General features: G+C 35.5%; 1 protein-coding gene across 3 annotated transcripts in view; it reads left to right on the forward strand.

Moving 5' to 3' along the window:
* The window catches only part of SRBD1 (S1 RNA binding domain 1), a 126,223-nt gene extending 114,340 nt beyond the window's left edge, over positions 1–11,883 (forward strand). For all 3 annotated transcript variants that reach the window (XM_035321836.1, XM_035321835.1, XM_035321837.1), the window contains exons 21-22: positions 8,243–8,427; positions 10,930–11,883. In XM_035321836.1, the coding sequence (XP_035177727.1) occupies positions 8,243–8,427; positions 10,930–11,219 (475 nt within the window). In that variant the 3' untranslated portion in view covers positions 11,220–11,883. The remainder of the gene's footprint in view (positions 1–8,242; positions 8,428–10,929) is intronic.
* Positions 11,884–16,665: the final 4,782 nt, after the last annotated feature.

A 16,665-nucleotide genomic window follows, 5' to 3' on the forward strand; every position in this document is an offset into this window, starting at 1 on the left:
GTAATGATTATATATTTTAAATGACTTTTTTTTTTTTTTTTTTAATAAAAAAGAAGCTTATAAGCCTTACTGAAATCAACCAGCTTCTGAAGGACTTTTTAAGATGTTAGCACTAAACTAACTCTGCTATGGTTTAAAACCTTTGATAGTTTTTATAATTTAAATCTAATGTGCATGAGAACCATTGGAACTGTTAGAAGTGGGTTAGAATCAGAACTTATACATATATTTTTAAACAAACTACATTTTAAGTTAGCTCTGTTTCTTTGATGCTTTCAAAGTATCACTTTCTTCTTTCTCACTGTTTAGACAATTTTGTCAGTCACCGTGTCACACTCACAGGTGGATCTGTGCTGACAGAAGGCAGAATTGTTATGATGAATAAGATGAATAGATTTGATTCAAGGCATCAAAATACAGCATTGCATATCTCTTACCACAGAAATCAAAATGGATGGAATAGAAGTTGCATAAAAGCTTCCTCATGCCAGGTCTACCACAACTTGCCATGAGAAAAGGCTTTCATGAAAATTTTATTGGATTAAAAGTTTTCATGGGAAATTACATTTATTTTTAAGCAAAATGAGCCAGTAATTTTTATCCACTGCTTCTATCCAAATTACCCAAAGGCGGTAGCCCACATTACAGATTTATGACACACAAAATTATCAGTTTTTAAAACAATGTTTTTGAGGGATAGAAATTTACCAAAATTTGAAACCACTAATTTTCTTTTTTTTTCTGAAGTATTTTTTAGCTTTAATGGCCAAGCTGTTTAAAAAAGAATTGGTTAAAAGCATTGCTCCCAAGTGGTAACTTTGTTTGCCAAGCTCTAGGCTGGAGTCAATTTTTATGGCTGAATTAGAAACCCCTGAATTTTTTTATTTTTATTTTTTTTAGAATGGAAACACTGATGTAATCTTTACTACAGTGGCACAAATGGTGCTGGTATGATTGATTTATGGCACTTAGACAACTTAAAATCTGTACAATTTCTGTAAAATAATTGGAAAACATCCTACTGGTGATTTAACATGCTGCAGATGACCAAAACATTTTTTTGTTATGGTTTCCACACTGTCAAAGCTTGGCATTGTCATGTGCAGTGATCAAACTTACAAACACCTTTTACTATTATGAATCATAATATCCTAAATGCTTAAGAAAAAAAAAGTCTCTTAAAGTATTTTGTCGGCAGCATATTTTCCTGCAAAGCAGAGAAAGCAGAGCTGTGTTTTAAGTTTCTGAGAAACTTATGTTTCTATATGTGAAAACTATAGTGGCAGAATCTTCTACATACAATTAATACAGCGTGTAGAGCATAACCAGTTTCTTGGTACATATTGTAAAAGAACTGCTAAGAAAACCAAGGAAACGTTTAGGAAGTCCCAAGAAGTTACAACCAGGTTATGCTTATAAGCCAAAATGCTGGGAAAAAAGCAAAACAAACAAACAAACAAAAAAACTAATGTTATTCCTTTGTTGTGTCTGTCTGCTGGGTGCAGTAGGTTTCGTATGACTGAATCTTAACATTTACTGATTTTATTTAAATTTCATGAAATAGTCTTTGCTAAAGATTGGCAATCTGGATGTGTATTTGCAGCTCACATATCGTAGCATCTGGTGGACAGGTTGTATTTCAGTCAAGTCTGACTTACAAATATTTTACCACTATTTGTAACAGATCTAAAGTTGTGATTTAGCATAACGCAGGTGGGAGTCTTCCCTAGCTAATCACCGTTGTAGAACCTTGCCTGGTAGGAGAGGTTACTGCTTGCTGCAGATGGTTCTGCCGTAAGAGTAGTTCTTGACAGGACGTTGTCACACCCTTCAGTTGTGTAGTGATCCTGCTTCTTGACATACGCAAAAGGTCTTCAAAATCCGAAGAATATTCAGCAAAGCACTTGTCCGTGTGCTTATTCATCACCAAAATAAAACATTTGGAGTTAAATGCTATGCCAAAATGAGCATCATAGTGATAATGCCTTGTATTTCATTGTAGATGGACTGATCAACTTTCAAACATTTCTGGTGTTTCTGCCACTCTACAGTATGCAGGTATATTCAGCACCTGCTCTGTTGAAAACATGACCAAGTAGCTGTACTTGGTAGCTCTGAAGGCAAGTACTGACACTTAAGGAAATGCAAAAGGAAAACTATTGCTAGGGAGAAACCAACAAAAAGAAAGCTCTTCCCTTTTTTTCCCTTTATGCAATGGCATGCTTGGCTTTTGACAGCATTTCCAGATTGCTGGCTTGCTTCAGTCCAGGTCCCATTTCATCAGTGAGCAACTGAGGCAATGCTTAAGGAGAACAGAAATTGAGGATGGAATAGATTAGTTACTTGATACGGTGTATGAGGAATGGAAACAAACTTTGATTTTCCATTTAATAATGCATTAAATGTGAATATTTTTACAGAGTATGGGAGTTTTTGCTTTGATAGGATGCCTTTCCTTAATTTCACTTTAAAATCGTCAAGCATCTTTTGTCCACTTCAATTAGACTGTACTTGGTGCACATGGTGTGTATATTAAAGCTATCTAACGTACAAAACAATGTGTGTTTTTTAGTAAAGTCTCTAGTTCCTTTTAAGAAAACCTGAATAACGTTAAGCTCAGTAAATTATTGAATCCTTATAACTATTTCCAATAGGAAACAGCTAACCCTAATTCAGAACACTTGTAGATTTAAGGCCATTAAGCCCAATAAATTAGAGTTCATATTTATCGCTTTGGAACTCCAGCTTATTTGCAGGTCTGGCTATTAACTTAGTGGGTGGATTTTTAGAAGGCATATTTTTTAATTTATCTTCTTAATAAAAGCAGAAGAGACTTTTATTGCTAATTGATATTATATGATGTAAAATAAACAGGTAACAAGAATGATTAGAAGAACTAGGAAATGACAAAGAGTTGTCCTCCAGTTATGCTAAAAACACTGGATACATAAATACTAGGCTAGAATTGTCCTCTAGTTGTGCTGTAAGTACATAAATCAAGTGGTATTTTTTCCTTTGTTGAAATTTTTGTAATTAAAATAACTGGCTACTGTTTGGATTTAAAAATAATTATGAAGGAAAAAATATATATAATTTTTTAATGGAATACTCTCATTTAACTAGTACTGATTCTTTGTGGATAACTGATGGTGTTTCACTGTTTTCTATCTTGAGTTACACTTCAGTTATGTGATATATTGGTAGTTATGAAAACAGCTAACAACTGCATGCCTAACAGCATGGTAGCAAAGTGGCTGTACTGGAGTGTAACGGTGTCTGAATTTCTTCGCAGTTAGAAACCCATCACTTCTTGATATATCCTTTCAAAATGTTGTAAACTGAGTGCTTTATAGGTTTTTGCATGCACTCAGATAATCTATAATGGTAAGAAATTACGCATTGAAGGAAAAACATTGGTTAAATATCTTTATCTGATTAAACCATATAAGCAGTTTTAAATAGATTTGAAACTTTAACTTTGTGTCCAGCAGCTAATCACAGAGAGTAGGATATTGTTTGGTTTATAATCCAACTCAGTAGTTGAAATATTGAAGATCTGTATGCCTAGTGAAAACAAGAATGCTCAACATCTGTATTATACAAATAATGCTTTTGCATTTCAAAACATTACTTAAACATAAATGCCTGCATAATTTAAGTTCACTACTGTCATGAATGTACATTTTACTTAACAAAGCACATGCTAATGCAAAGTTGTTTTGTTTTCAGAGTGATTATGTTGCATTACCATTAATTCATGTGTGCACTGTGACAAGATGTAATGGCATATCATGTTGCTTTAATGTAATGAATCCAGTACTCCCAGCTCTTAAGTCGTTTTGCTGGAAATGATTACATAAAACAGAACGACTGTGACTAAAACCCTTACAAAGCTTTAGGACTCCTGCATATTGTAAGAAGCTTTTTGGGGGGTTTAAAGTAACTTAATTTTTTTCTGAAGGCTTCCCTTGATATTTTTTTTCTATTTTCTGACTTTATTTGCATTCCACTGAAATTTGCATTATCTTTTAAGCATTGCAAGGGCTGTGCTATAATTTTGTGCAGATGTGTATGTTAAGTGAACATGATGTGCTTATTTGTTACATTTATGCTACTTCTCTTTCTTTATCTGGGTAAGATGGATGAAATTATGTATTAAATAAAAAACATCAGTGATTTAGCCATGACCATTCTCTGCAGGTCGTACAAGACTGCAAAAAAATGTGTTTTAAACTAAGGTAGTTGCAGAGGTTTCAGAGTATCATCTAAATCTCAAAACTCAAACTCTAAATCTCTAAACCAGCTAAATCTTGCTGTTCTAAATAACTTTCCTAAGAGACTTGCAGCTTTTATCTGACTTGATGTTCCTTGAACAGAAAGTTCAACATTCACTCAGACACTCAACATTTGAGGGAATAAGGATAGTATATCTTAGAAGAATGACCTCACTTCTGAAAAAACATCTTGTATTTCACATTTCAATTTTTGTTAGCTTTTCTTTAGGTTTTATCTTTCTGGTAGATAAACATAGCACTTGAACTACTGCAGCGTGTTATGTAGTTCACATATGTAGCCAGGAAAATCCTTGAAGGTCTTACATTTTTACACAGATCATTCATGTTCCTATGGTTATGCAGCTGGAACTGTCATTTACAAATGGATTGAGATTTTTTTCAGAGATTTTAGCGAGATAGTTTAACATTACTAAAGTCAAAATAAGGAAAATAAAGGGAAACCTCTATTTTACCCTGTAACCATGTCACAGTCTTGGTTGTTTCTGGCTATATCCTTTTTTCTGACCTTAAATAACTCCTGAAGTTGTGGGGTTGCATTTTTATTAATAAGAAAACATTTAACTTTGTTCATAGGAATGACATTTAAAGATAGAAATGATCAATATAATGGGTTAGTGTTCAGCCATATATTTGTGCTTTATATTGATTTTTAGTCTGTGCCCTCAGGCTATGTTTGAGTGAAAATGATGCATTAAATATGTAACTAGATTCAACAGTATTTTTAAAAACTACATCTATAATCCATAATAAATTACTTTTATTTGGAAATATTTTATTATGTAGCTCTTATGTACCAGAACTGAAAAAGGTGATAATTTCTGAAATAGAATTATGTTGCTTGTGTTAGAGGATTTTTTTTTTTTGCGTATATGTATATGCATGCACTTTGGGCCTTGTTACAGTATTCTGTTCTGCCTGTGTATAGCTCATGATCTTAAAATATTCTTAAACAAATGCCTGGCTTCTAGAACATGAATAATTCAGTTGAGGGAAGTGGGACTTAGGTACTTAGAACTGGGCACAAGTTTAAGCATCTTTTGGCTGAAGCCAAAATTTTATTCTGAGCAGTAACCATGTTAATAAGTTTTTAAATAATGAGGAACCCAAAGGCACTCTCCTTGCCTAAATGAGAAATTATCTTTAATGTTAGATAAATACTTTCTGGAGAAGTGGGGTATGGAAGAGGTGGTGGTAGCAAGGGGGAGCCGAAATAACTTTCATAAATAGTAATTGAGGGATCAGACACTTGGGCCGTGTCCCGTTTCATGCTGGTTTTCTTTCCAGCAACCTGCACGTAATGCAGTGCATTCTAATTGCATTAGCCACCCGTTTGCAAGTTTTGTATGTAAGGTTTTTTACACACTGCTGACTGTTCCATGTGGTTGCACTTACCAACAGCGAAACCCACCCTGTTACCGATTTACACAGCGTGAATATGCTCCTGTGAAGTTCTAATGGTGAAAAAATGTTACTCAGAGGTACTCATGCTGCACGTCTATTTGAAGTGAAATAAAGCCAAGTATGTGAATGTCAGCAAACTTGTTTATAGGAGCTCTGGGTAAAGCATACATTATTTAGAAGGTTGAGTCATAAGGCTGGTAGGGTTTGCCATGCTACATCTGGCACGTCACTCACAGCATGGACAGCTGCCTCCTGTCACTAGTGCACTGGGGTGGCATTGTCCATCTATCGATGTTAGCAGCCAGCAGCTCAGAGTAGCTGAAGAACGCCTCTCCTGGACCTACACTCATTTCCAGCCATGTCATTTTCATGTTGTTTTGCGATTGATAGAAGGTGCATTCATAAAAGGTCTGATATTTTTGTATATAGGTTCTTACGTGCATAGTAGTACTTGTTAGTGTACAGAAAATAAAAATTAGTATTTAGAATTAAACAACTGTTTAATTCAAAACATCAGTTTTGATATTTACTTTGTTTCCAAAGCACCTCAGATTACTTAGTAATAATATATAATATTAATATATAATATATTATTACATGTATAATATATATATATAATATTTAATAATAATAATAATAGTGATGTCAAAGTAGAAAGCTGGTCAATTAAAATTCAGTGAGCCCTGAGAAAAGTCTCATCCACTGAACCCTTGTTTATTGTTTTCATTATTTCCTGCATATACAACCACACAGAAGATCCATATCCATTGAGAAAATAATTAATGTGAAAATGGTATTTATCAATGTTAAAAGCAAATGTATGTGTTGCAGCCACAGTTAAATTGCCATGGTTGTGCTTGAATTCAATAAAGAGTAGAAATCCCGACAGCCAGTTTTAGACTGCTATCCTCCTTCTGGTGAAATCAGGGGGCATTTGGGAGTGAAGATTTGCCCTTGTGCTCAAAGATGGGATTTGTGATTTACTCAAAGTCTGATATTGCATTAATAATGTTACTTCAGTTTATGTTCTCTTAAAAAGAAATTTAACATAATTGCATACAACATTTTCTGAGTTACCACCTGAAATGCTGTCAGTTGAGTTTCTCGGTTAAACAAATAAAAATGCATGGTTTCCTGCTAGAAGAAGTATTAGCCTCAGATTTTGGATAAAGCACAGCAAGTACTTCGGAAAAGGTAAAGGAGGCTAAGTACCAGGAGGTTTTCTTTCTTATGGAGCTGGAATGTCTTTCACCACTCCCAAGTGCAGGGTACGAACCTGCACATCAACACTTCCTTTTATGCATTGTAGTTTACCCCTGTTATGTGTAGGATAAGGACAGTGAGGAACGATACCTCTTTTAGCAATTTGGAAGGGGAACATTCACTCAGATTCCAGAGGACAGGGAAAACGATTCTACCTGTCTCTTGTGGAGAACATGCCAGAAATATGTGCCTCCCGCCAACACAACACGGGGCATGACAAAGAAGGATGGAAGTGTCTTACCCATGGAACAGTGAGTTTCTGAGCAGAACACCATGGCAGATACCTGATGTGTCTACTGAGAAAAGGACAAATTGCTTTGTTGAGTACAGTGTGACTCAGCTTGTATGAGCTTCATGCATTTTAAGTCCTTCAGCAAAATAAGGACATTTATTCAGTGGTAAATAAGCATTGTCTTAAGGTATCGCTACTGAAAATAAGGAGTAGGGTCTGCATGTGTATTTTTGTCATTAGTTCTTTGTGCTTCTCAGCATGTGCACCATGTTGAACTAAAAACAGACTGTCTTGTGATTTTTTGCGCCCCCCCCCCCCCCTTTTAAGAGAACTAAGACCAAGACTTTTTAATGTTAAAATACATCTTTTTGGCCTTTTTAGATTTCACTATAAATTTCTCTTGATCTGCAATGTGTTTATATGTATACAAGAATAGGAACAATGAGTGCAAACGAAGATGTTCATATTATGTGATTACTTGATTATTTCTAAATTGAGCAGTTTCTGAAAAACTAATGGTTCTTAATCATGAATTTCCTAGAAAAGAGTATGTTACGTGAAGTTTTTATTGCTAGTTTTATTTAGAGATTCTTTGTATTGATTTAATAGTTTAAATGTTTATTGTTTTACTAAATTGTAATTCATTTTAATCTGAATTACCACCAATAAAAATGACAGTATTATAGAACTCTCATTTATTTCTAGGGAACTTTTATGCAAAGAGGCATTTTACAGTCATAATCGGATTTAGTTTTACTGGGAGATAAATCATCAGTCAAATGATTTACATTTTGAAATTTTGCTTCTAGTTTCTTAGCCTATTCCAGGAGATGCAAGTATACAGACATACACAAAATTTCCATGTTTGTGTCTGATCAGTGATGGGTTGACAGGATATGTAGTTGGGAAATGATTTGTTCACTGTTCTTATTTTTTTTATCAGAAGTTTTTTTCATGCATCAATACAAAAGTAATTAAACACCCTAACTATAACAAAAGTTCAGTTTTCACTGAAGGATGTCACAAATCTGTTATCTTTTGAACTTCTCAGGTTTTTATCTTTCATTGGAGGCAACCCAAATGACATAGGAAAATCAGATATGCAGCAAAAAGTAAATGCAGTAATTCAAAAGGAAGGATTGGAAGAGACAGCGAAAAGGCTAAATACAACAGTGCATACGCTACAGCTAATCATCGATGGTCTGACTCAGCCTGAAGGCTTTGACATCCGTACAGGTAAACCCTTGTTTTAAAAGCTGTAATCTCAGTTCAATTGCTCTAGTTATCAGTGTTAAACCAGCATGTTTTCTTTTCTAAAGTCAGTGGTAGATTTTCATGAATGTGTAGCTCCATTTCTTTTTCTCAGACAGGGAAAAGGTTATATCATAGTCAGATGTTTCTTTCCAGCTCAGTAAGTAAGGAGTGTGAATCCTGTCTTAAATCATGGCCTTTTCAGCCATAGGAAAGGGAGTTGTATGGCCGTTAACAGATGAAATAGTTTCAATATGTTGACTTTCTGCTGATTAAATCTACGTTCGCTTTCCATCATGGGAGGAATGCTGTGAGACCAAGCTGAAACAGTAGTAATAAAGGTCTGTGGAGCTGTAGTGTAGTAGTGTGTAGTTCTGCTCTTATATTGCACCAGTTCCTGGAGACAAGTGTAATTGGAGCACATAGCTCATGACCCACCTTTGGTTAAAACTTTGAGGTAGTGCTGAACAGTTGGAGGGTGGGGGTGGGCGAGATGAGGTAGGCAATAAAGTAAAACATCTGGAGATGCTGTTGTTTAATAAAACAGCTGCAGTCTCTTACGATGGCAAGAGATAACAGTAGACAGCAAAGTTGTAGGTTTGTAATAACAAATAATAAACTTATGCTTAAAAAAGATAAGATTTTTGTCCACTTTTTTGGATTTGATCGTAGATTCCATGCAAATTTTATATTTCCCACTAGTGATCTTGAAAATGTGTATTTTATGTCTCCATTCTGGTTATCTCACATCAAAATCTAAATCATTGTAGGATAGAATATTAGCATATGAAAGTATAAAAGCAAAACAGAATCTATTATGGAAATAGAGGAAATATTAATCTTCTGTTTCTCCAGTACATTGAGTATTACTGCAGAAAGGATCTGTGACTGAAGCTCTGCTTATAAAAGCACAATAATATTTAGAGGTGACTAGCCTAACTTTTATTATTGGATGAAAACGTTGTTCTGACTATGGAATCTGAAGCCTAAGGCAGGCAATATTCGCTGGTTGGAGGAAGACCTTAGTCACAGGCTTGGATAGCTGTAAATCACTGTCTTTGCAACCCTGCTAGTCATGCCTAACATGGATGAGGCAAACTGAATGGTTTTTACTCTACCCTGATTCAAATAATCAAACTTGGTTTAAAATTCAATTCCACATTTTTTTCCAACACTAGTGATGTGTCCTAAGGGCATTAGAGTTCTCCTGTATATCCTTTTAAGTATTGCTTATTTTTTCCTAAATTACTTCAGTACAAAGGAAAATGGCAAGAATTCTGGGGGGAAAGGGAAAGGATGGAGCATTTTACCATATTCTAAAAATCGTTTCCTGCCCAATGTGTTATAAGTCACTTCTTGCACAAAATTCTTTTTAACATTAATTTGAACTAAACCAGTAGCTGTAATGAATCGGGGAGGGCTGACATAGTCTGTTTGCAAACAATAAAAAGGTGACCATCATTCCTCTGATTCTGGTTGTTCTCATTGCCCTGACTGTCTGTGTAGTTGCCTTTTTTGATGAAATACTACTGCGCAGTATAATGTTAAAAAGAATTAACTGTTTTGGACTTAAGCAATTAGGTACATTCCTTCAGTGGAAACTTTAAGTTCATTCAAAGCCTATTGCTACCATGGCAAACTTCTGTATTCCATTGGGGTCTGATCCACAGCCTGCTGAAGTACATTTTAGGTATACATTTGTTCAGGTTATATTTGCCTATAAGAAATAAAATATAGGAAAATATTTGGAATCGAGATTTGGTGATGCTCTCTGTGAAAAATGTTAGTCCTGCTATATCATGGAAAAGGTAAAATGGCAGTAAGAAAAGGTTGAAAGGGAAGTTGTTGAGATGGCTCAGAAGGATTTTTTGTAGGAGCACAAAGTGGTAAGCAACTAAGGAGAGTTTAATAAATGTAGACTTCAGTTTATTACTTGCTTAAAATCACGCATGTGTGGCTTTTAAATTGCCACTACAGTTGCCTTTGTGATGTCTTGGCGCAGGTGAACAGCAAGCCAAAGAACAGTACATTGTTGACTTTTCTGCTTAGTATGGGATGAGACTGAGTATTCACCTTCCAGTATACAAATTTGTAATCTCAAATAGAATGTTATATATAATTTATATAGCTCAAATGAGTCATCTCAAGTCTTTTCTCTCTAGCTCCAAGAAATTTAAGGAATCTTTCAGTCACTAGCTAATATACTACATGCTTCTGATCCCCTTGTGATAGTTTCATACCACTCGGTTCACTATGCTTATCACTCCATTTATTATAGTCTTTTTAAGTGACTGACAAAGTAGTAAAAATCAGTTGTTTATCACAGATGGGTCTTTATTTCAAAATCTAGTGAAAGAGCATTTGTTGCCTTAAAGCTACTTTGAAATGACTTCTTAAATAGAAATGATTAGCTGGAAACAACCATTAGAAAATGATGCAAACTTTTTTCTAGTGTCTTATTTTTTTTTGTTTTGTTTCTTATAACAGATTTTGATAAACCTGACTTCAAGAGAAGCATAGTCTGCTTTGAAGACTTAAGTGTTGGTACTGTGCTGACTGGAAAAGTTGAAAATGCAACACCATTTGGAGTTTTTGTTGATATTGGTGTGGGAAAAGCAGGTTTGATTCCAGTGCGAAACATAACAGAAGCTAAACTTTCGAAAGTAAAAAAGAGAAGAAGCCTTGGGTTAGGTCCTGGAGAAAGAGTGGAAGTAAAAGTGCTTAATGTTGATATTCCTCGATTAAGGATAACGTTGGATCTTATTCGTGTTTTATGAGAGTTTTTTTTTTTTTTTTTTTTTTTTTAGGATTGAGTCTTCGTTTTAAAGGTTAAGTAATGATAGCAAGGTTCTAGAGATTCAGGCGTTTATTGAAATGAATGTTGAGACTGGATCAGTTTTGAAACTTTTTTTATCTAACAGTTTTTCCACATTTCTCGAATCCTTTCTGTTAATAATTGCTAGAACGGTTTATTGGATTACCTCCAAGGAACCTTGTTATTTTGTCTGCAGAAAAAATGAAATTCCAGTGGGCTGTCGGACAAATCTGTTATCTGTTCTGTCTGTGCAAGATTTGCCGTCTCGAAAGATACCTCTGCTGCTCCCCTTCAAAAAAAAGGAAAAAACAGTGGTTTAGTTTACCTTATTTCTGAAAGAAAATATGGAAGAGGGTACCTCGTTGTAGAAAAGTGATCTTTTTAAGTTAGTTGGTGATGACATCAATTCTAAAGTAGACCATCTGCTAATACTGTTGATGGTTCAGAAATATCCTGCTTAATTTGAGCAATGTTATTAGGGGGTCTGTTTTCCTCCAATTGTTCAGTTACCATATTGATTAACACACTTGGATGTACCTTAGGGTTCAAGAAACTTTGCTCAAAGGTGTCAAAAGACATTTTTGTTGTTCTATACTTGTACAAAATAAAAATGTTTCTGGCCATCATTTCTCAGTGTGCTGGTTCTAAAAATGTTTTTAACAGACCTAGTACTCTTTCTTTATGATGCATTACATTATTAACACTATAGTTTAAGGATGAAGTTTGTGAGGATGGTCTTGTCAGAATGTCTTCTGTCAGATTTTGTTTTCCTATTAGCCGAACCTTCTGGGGCTTTTCCAGCATAATCAATGAAAATAGAGGTTGAGACTTGAAGGAAATGCTGACAGGATTAGACTTGTCTGAAAAAAAAAAAAAAAAAAAAAAAAAAGGCAAAAAGGCATAATAAAATCTCGTAAATGACATAAACCTTACCTGGTTGTCAGAAACCTTCATTAGTACAGAGGTTAGATATGAGAATTCATGATGCATTAAGCCAATCAGTCAAGCCATTTGTTCAAGCTACTCTGTCCCCTGTTCCATGTTGGTTTTATGGCAGTCTTAAGAACTGGATTTAAGTAGTAGAGAACCCACTGCAAGCAGTTCTCTCACCTGGAAATGGACTTCTAAATGAGCTGTGAACATTACCAAAGCAATTTGCTTCACAGGAAGGCAGATTTAAATTACTTCTTTTTCTTTACATAAAAGAAAAGGGTAGTTTCTCACACTTCAGTTGATGTTTTGATTATCAGGGTGGTGTAAGAAGCTAACCGGGTCTGTCAGTACTGTAAGTGAAGAAGGAAATTGTACTCCCTGATCCATCTTTCACGATGAATAAAAGTCACCCCCTGCAAATACAAAAATTGTTTGTTTGTTTGTTTATTGTAATTCTTGAAGAAACAGGAGTAATCGGAAACTGTGTAGAATTTGCTTCCAAATTCTAATAGTGATTACTTTCTGGTCCAGTAGGATCCACGATGACAGTCTTAAAATGTTCCCAGAAAAACAGAAGTAATCTCCACAATATAAAAATCTTTTTAGAACAATTAATAAAATCCAGAGATTTATAACTTCAGTGTATTTATCAGACAAATTATTTTTTAAATTCCATATTAAAATTCATTTAGTTCTTGCAAGCTGGATGTGTGCATCAGTGAATTCAGGTAAATATCGCTAGACAGTTCAAATTCTCCTAGGCATCTGTCACTTGTATCTCTGCACCCATTTTAAGCTTGCAATGTTTGCCCTCTGATCTGTAAACTGATGGTTTGTTGCGTAGACTATATCCCTTGTATTTATTAATGCTACAGGAAAATAAATCTTAGGGGTTGAGGTACGCTTTTAAAAGAAAGTAAAGGAAATTCTTGTCCGTTTCTCACTTTGCAGCATCAAATTGTGTTTGTCTTTCTGAAGGTGCAAACTCTCCAAAGCAGCATACCCTATTTGTAGGTGTTGCATACCCTTTTCTTCAACTTTTAGACATAGAAACTGGTATCTTTAAGCATTTCACAGAATTTTTTTCTAGGTTGGAAGAGACCTCAAGATCATCAAGTCCAACCTCTGACTTAACACTAACAGTCCCCACTAAACCGTATCCCTAAGCTCTACATCTAAACGTCTTTTAAAGACCTCCAGGGATGGTGACTCAACCACTTCCCTGGGCAGCCTGTTCCAGTGTCTAACAACCCTTTCGGTAAAGAAGTTCTTCCTAACATCCAACCTAAAACTCCCCTGGCGCAACTTAAGCCCATTCCCCCTCGTCCTGTCACCAGGCACGTGGGAGAACAGACCAACCCCCACCTCGCTACAGCCTCCCTTGAGGTACCTGTAGAGAGCGATAAGGTCACCCCTGAGCCTCCTTTTCTCCAGGCTGAACAAGCCCAGCTCCCTCAGCCGCTCCTCGTAAGACTTGTTCTCCAGGCCCCTCACCAGCTTCGTAGCCCTTCTCTGGACTCGCTCAAGCACCTCGATGTCCTTCTTGTAGCGAGGGGCCCAAAACTGAACACAGTACTCGAGGTGCGGCCTCACCAGAGCCGAGTACAGGGGGAAAGGGTTTCTTTTGCATTTTTATATAAAAACACCGCAAAGCAACTTTGGATGCATATATATATGGACAATGTATGGTTCTATGGACTTAACCTGCCTATACACACTTTATTAATAACTATAATTAAAAATGGAGTTTGGCTTGACCCAGAACCTTATGCACATGGTGCAAATAGCTGAACAGAATTTTTTAAGAATGGTTTACATGATCCCTGAGGACAGTGGTGGGAAGGTATCCAAATGCCATTTTAAAATCTTTCCGGAATGTATGCTATGAGGAAAAAATTGTCAACATTTATGTGGTTGGATGGATGTTTATGTGAATGTGCAAAATGGGGGGAGGAGGAAGCAGATGAGTGTAGTGAAGTATGGAAGATTTTATCAGCATGAGTTAAGGGACAGACTAATGGCTCAGAGCCATTCGTTATGTCACTTCAAAGAGCCATGCAGATCTAGAGTATAGCAGAGTTAGTAAATGAAAATGTTGCCATTTTCTTTCCAAGACCATCTTGCCCATCTTTGGTTTTAATGATACTGTGATGAGACAGCAGAGTCTTTTGGTGACCAAGGAAGACTGACAATTGTAGCAAGTTACTTGTTCTACAAGAAGTAAATGGGATGGAATTTGATTAATTTAGGAAGTTGACAAAAATTTAAAATACTAGAAAAGATCTGTGAAAATATGAGCAATTAGAAGGTAGGCATATTAACTAGAAGTGTTTTTACATTAACCTATATATAGTGCAGATATTTGATTTTGTGTTTCCTGTGGAAGTGTAAATTATCTCTAAATTGATGCTGTTAGACTTATACCACTGAAAGGACAGCTATCCAAAAATAAATTATTCATTGGATTTCTAAACTACATGCACTTTCCTGAACTTTAATACTGGACTTCTACAGTCTATGTCCTGATACTCTTCCTGATTTAATAAGATAGTTCCATTAGTGTGTCTTGGACTCCTTTAATTTAACATTATTTTTTCAAACTCTGAGAATTTATTTTTCTGAGTGAAGAATGATCTTTCAATACTTGTGTTCACACACACTGTTCATGCAGGTATGATTCTCCATAATAAACTTTTTGCTATCTGTAGATACTTGCAAAACTTTTCTAGATTTCCATTTTAATAAGGGTTGTTAGTGTTCTTTTTTTTTTTTTTTTTTTCCTTGCTAGGAGTGCCTAGTTCGTGAGGTTTGTTTCTTCCACCTAGAGACATTTTGTTTTGGTGCTATGTCAAACGGTTTACCAATTTGGCCAAGTTTGCACAGGACAAGTGATGATATAGCAGCAGCAGAGCGTCCAGCAATAGCACATGTGTGTGGCCTTCCCAGGGAATTTTTGGTGTCTCAGACTCTTCCTTGGAAGTCATCAAACTTGCCTGTAAGTGGGGAGAAACTTCTGTTTACCACATGAACACCTACAGCAAGTGTCAAACATCTTTGCTGACTTTCCTAGCACCCAAAGAGCTGTTGGCACGGGTACTATGTATTAGGAAAATATGACATAATTTGATCTCCCAGCTCTGCTTTAATTTTCAAAACTAAGAGCTGGCTGTAGACGGTGTATTTTGCATCGTACAGAATCATTTAGCAGATTGAAAAAAGAGAGAGATCTTACTACCTTTACTACTACATTTTTGTCATTTGGGGTGGGGGGGGGGGGTGGAAATAAACTCCACCGTCTATGACATGAAGGTCAGCACAGCTTAGAATCATGTTTCTTAAGCCTTTTGAAATGTTCTTGTAATACTTCTCAAAGTAGATTTTCTTGGTATGAAATTAGAAACTGGTATCACTATACTATCTTTGAAAACGTAGATGCAAAACAAGTCAAAAGCTCTGCTGAGCTTTATTTATGATCTCTACAGTTACTAAGCAGTGTCTAAGCAATGAACTAAATGTGCTTGGCTTCCACATGTTCCATTAAGTTTTCTTCTCCAAGTTAACTGGATGTTTCTGGAATTTTATTTCTCCTTACTGTCCCTTCTGTTCTCTTCTTTGAATTACAGAGCAGAATATTCTGCAGATGATCATTCTGTGATCATTTTCTAAAGCCCATTCTGATGACAAAGATGAAAATTAGGTGGTTCTTTAAATATTTTTGTTCATGTTGGTTTTTTTTTTTGTTTGTTTGTTTTTTGTTCTTAATCTTTAATATCACAAGGACCTTCTTCTGAAGGTGGAAAGCATATTCTGTATTTTTGTGTGGGTGGTCATAAAATTCTGTAAATGAAACACATCTCCTTGAGATTTTTTTTTCGCACTATTAACTCATGGGAAGGTTCTTGCTTACTCAGAGTGGTGACCAAGAAGACAACTTATTTACCCATGTGCTCATTAGTCTGGCTGCTCCTTAGCAGACCTCAAGCTTATTCTGTGGTATCACAGGGAGTACTGGAAAACATTGTCTCTCTGAATTTTTAAATCATACCAAGATGGGAAGTTTGCCTATTGACATCTTAAATGTCTGCAGCTTTGCAAATTTAACTGCTTCCCATAAAAATGCCTGTCTTGTTTTTTTGTTTGTTTGTTTTGTTTTGTTTTTGCCAGAACACAGCCTTTATAAAATCTTAATGAGAGTCTAACAAGGATGGGTATGCATTCATATGGCTCTTCCCAGTTTTTTGTTAAATCATAATGTCTGAAAATATTACAATTCCATCTTGTCAATCAGGATTTTTCTTGGACTCATGGCTCTCAAATTTCTAACAGCAATGCAGCAAGGCTATTTTTTTTTTCCCATTCACCTTCCACTTTAGTTTCTGACCTAAGAAAAAATTACTAGCTGAGTACTTTTTTCTATTTGAGATAAGTGCTGTTCTCTATGCAGTCCAATCTTTGGAATAAATTTCAGTAGTGCC

The sequence above is a fragment of the Oxyura jamaicensis genome, chromosome 3 (assembly GCF_011077185.1).
Source record: "Oxyura jamaicensis isolate SHBP4307 breed ruddy duck chromosome 3, BPBGC_Ojam_1.0, whole genome shotgun sequence".
Lineage (NCBI taxonomy): Eukaryota > Metazoa > Chordata > Aves > Anseriformes > Anatidae > Oxyura > Oxyura jamaicensis.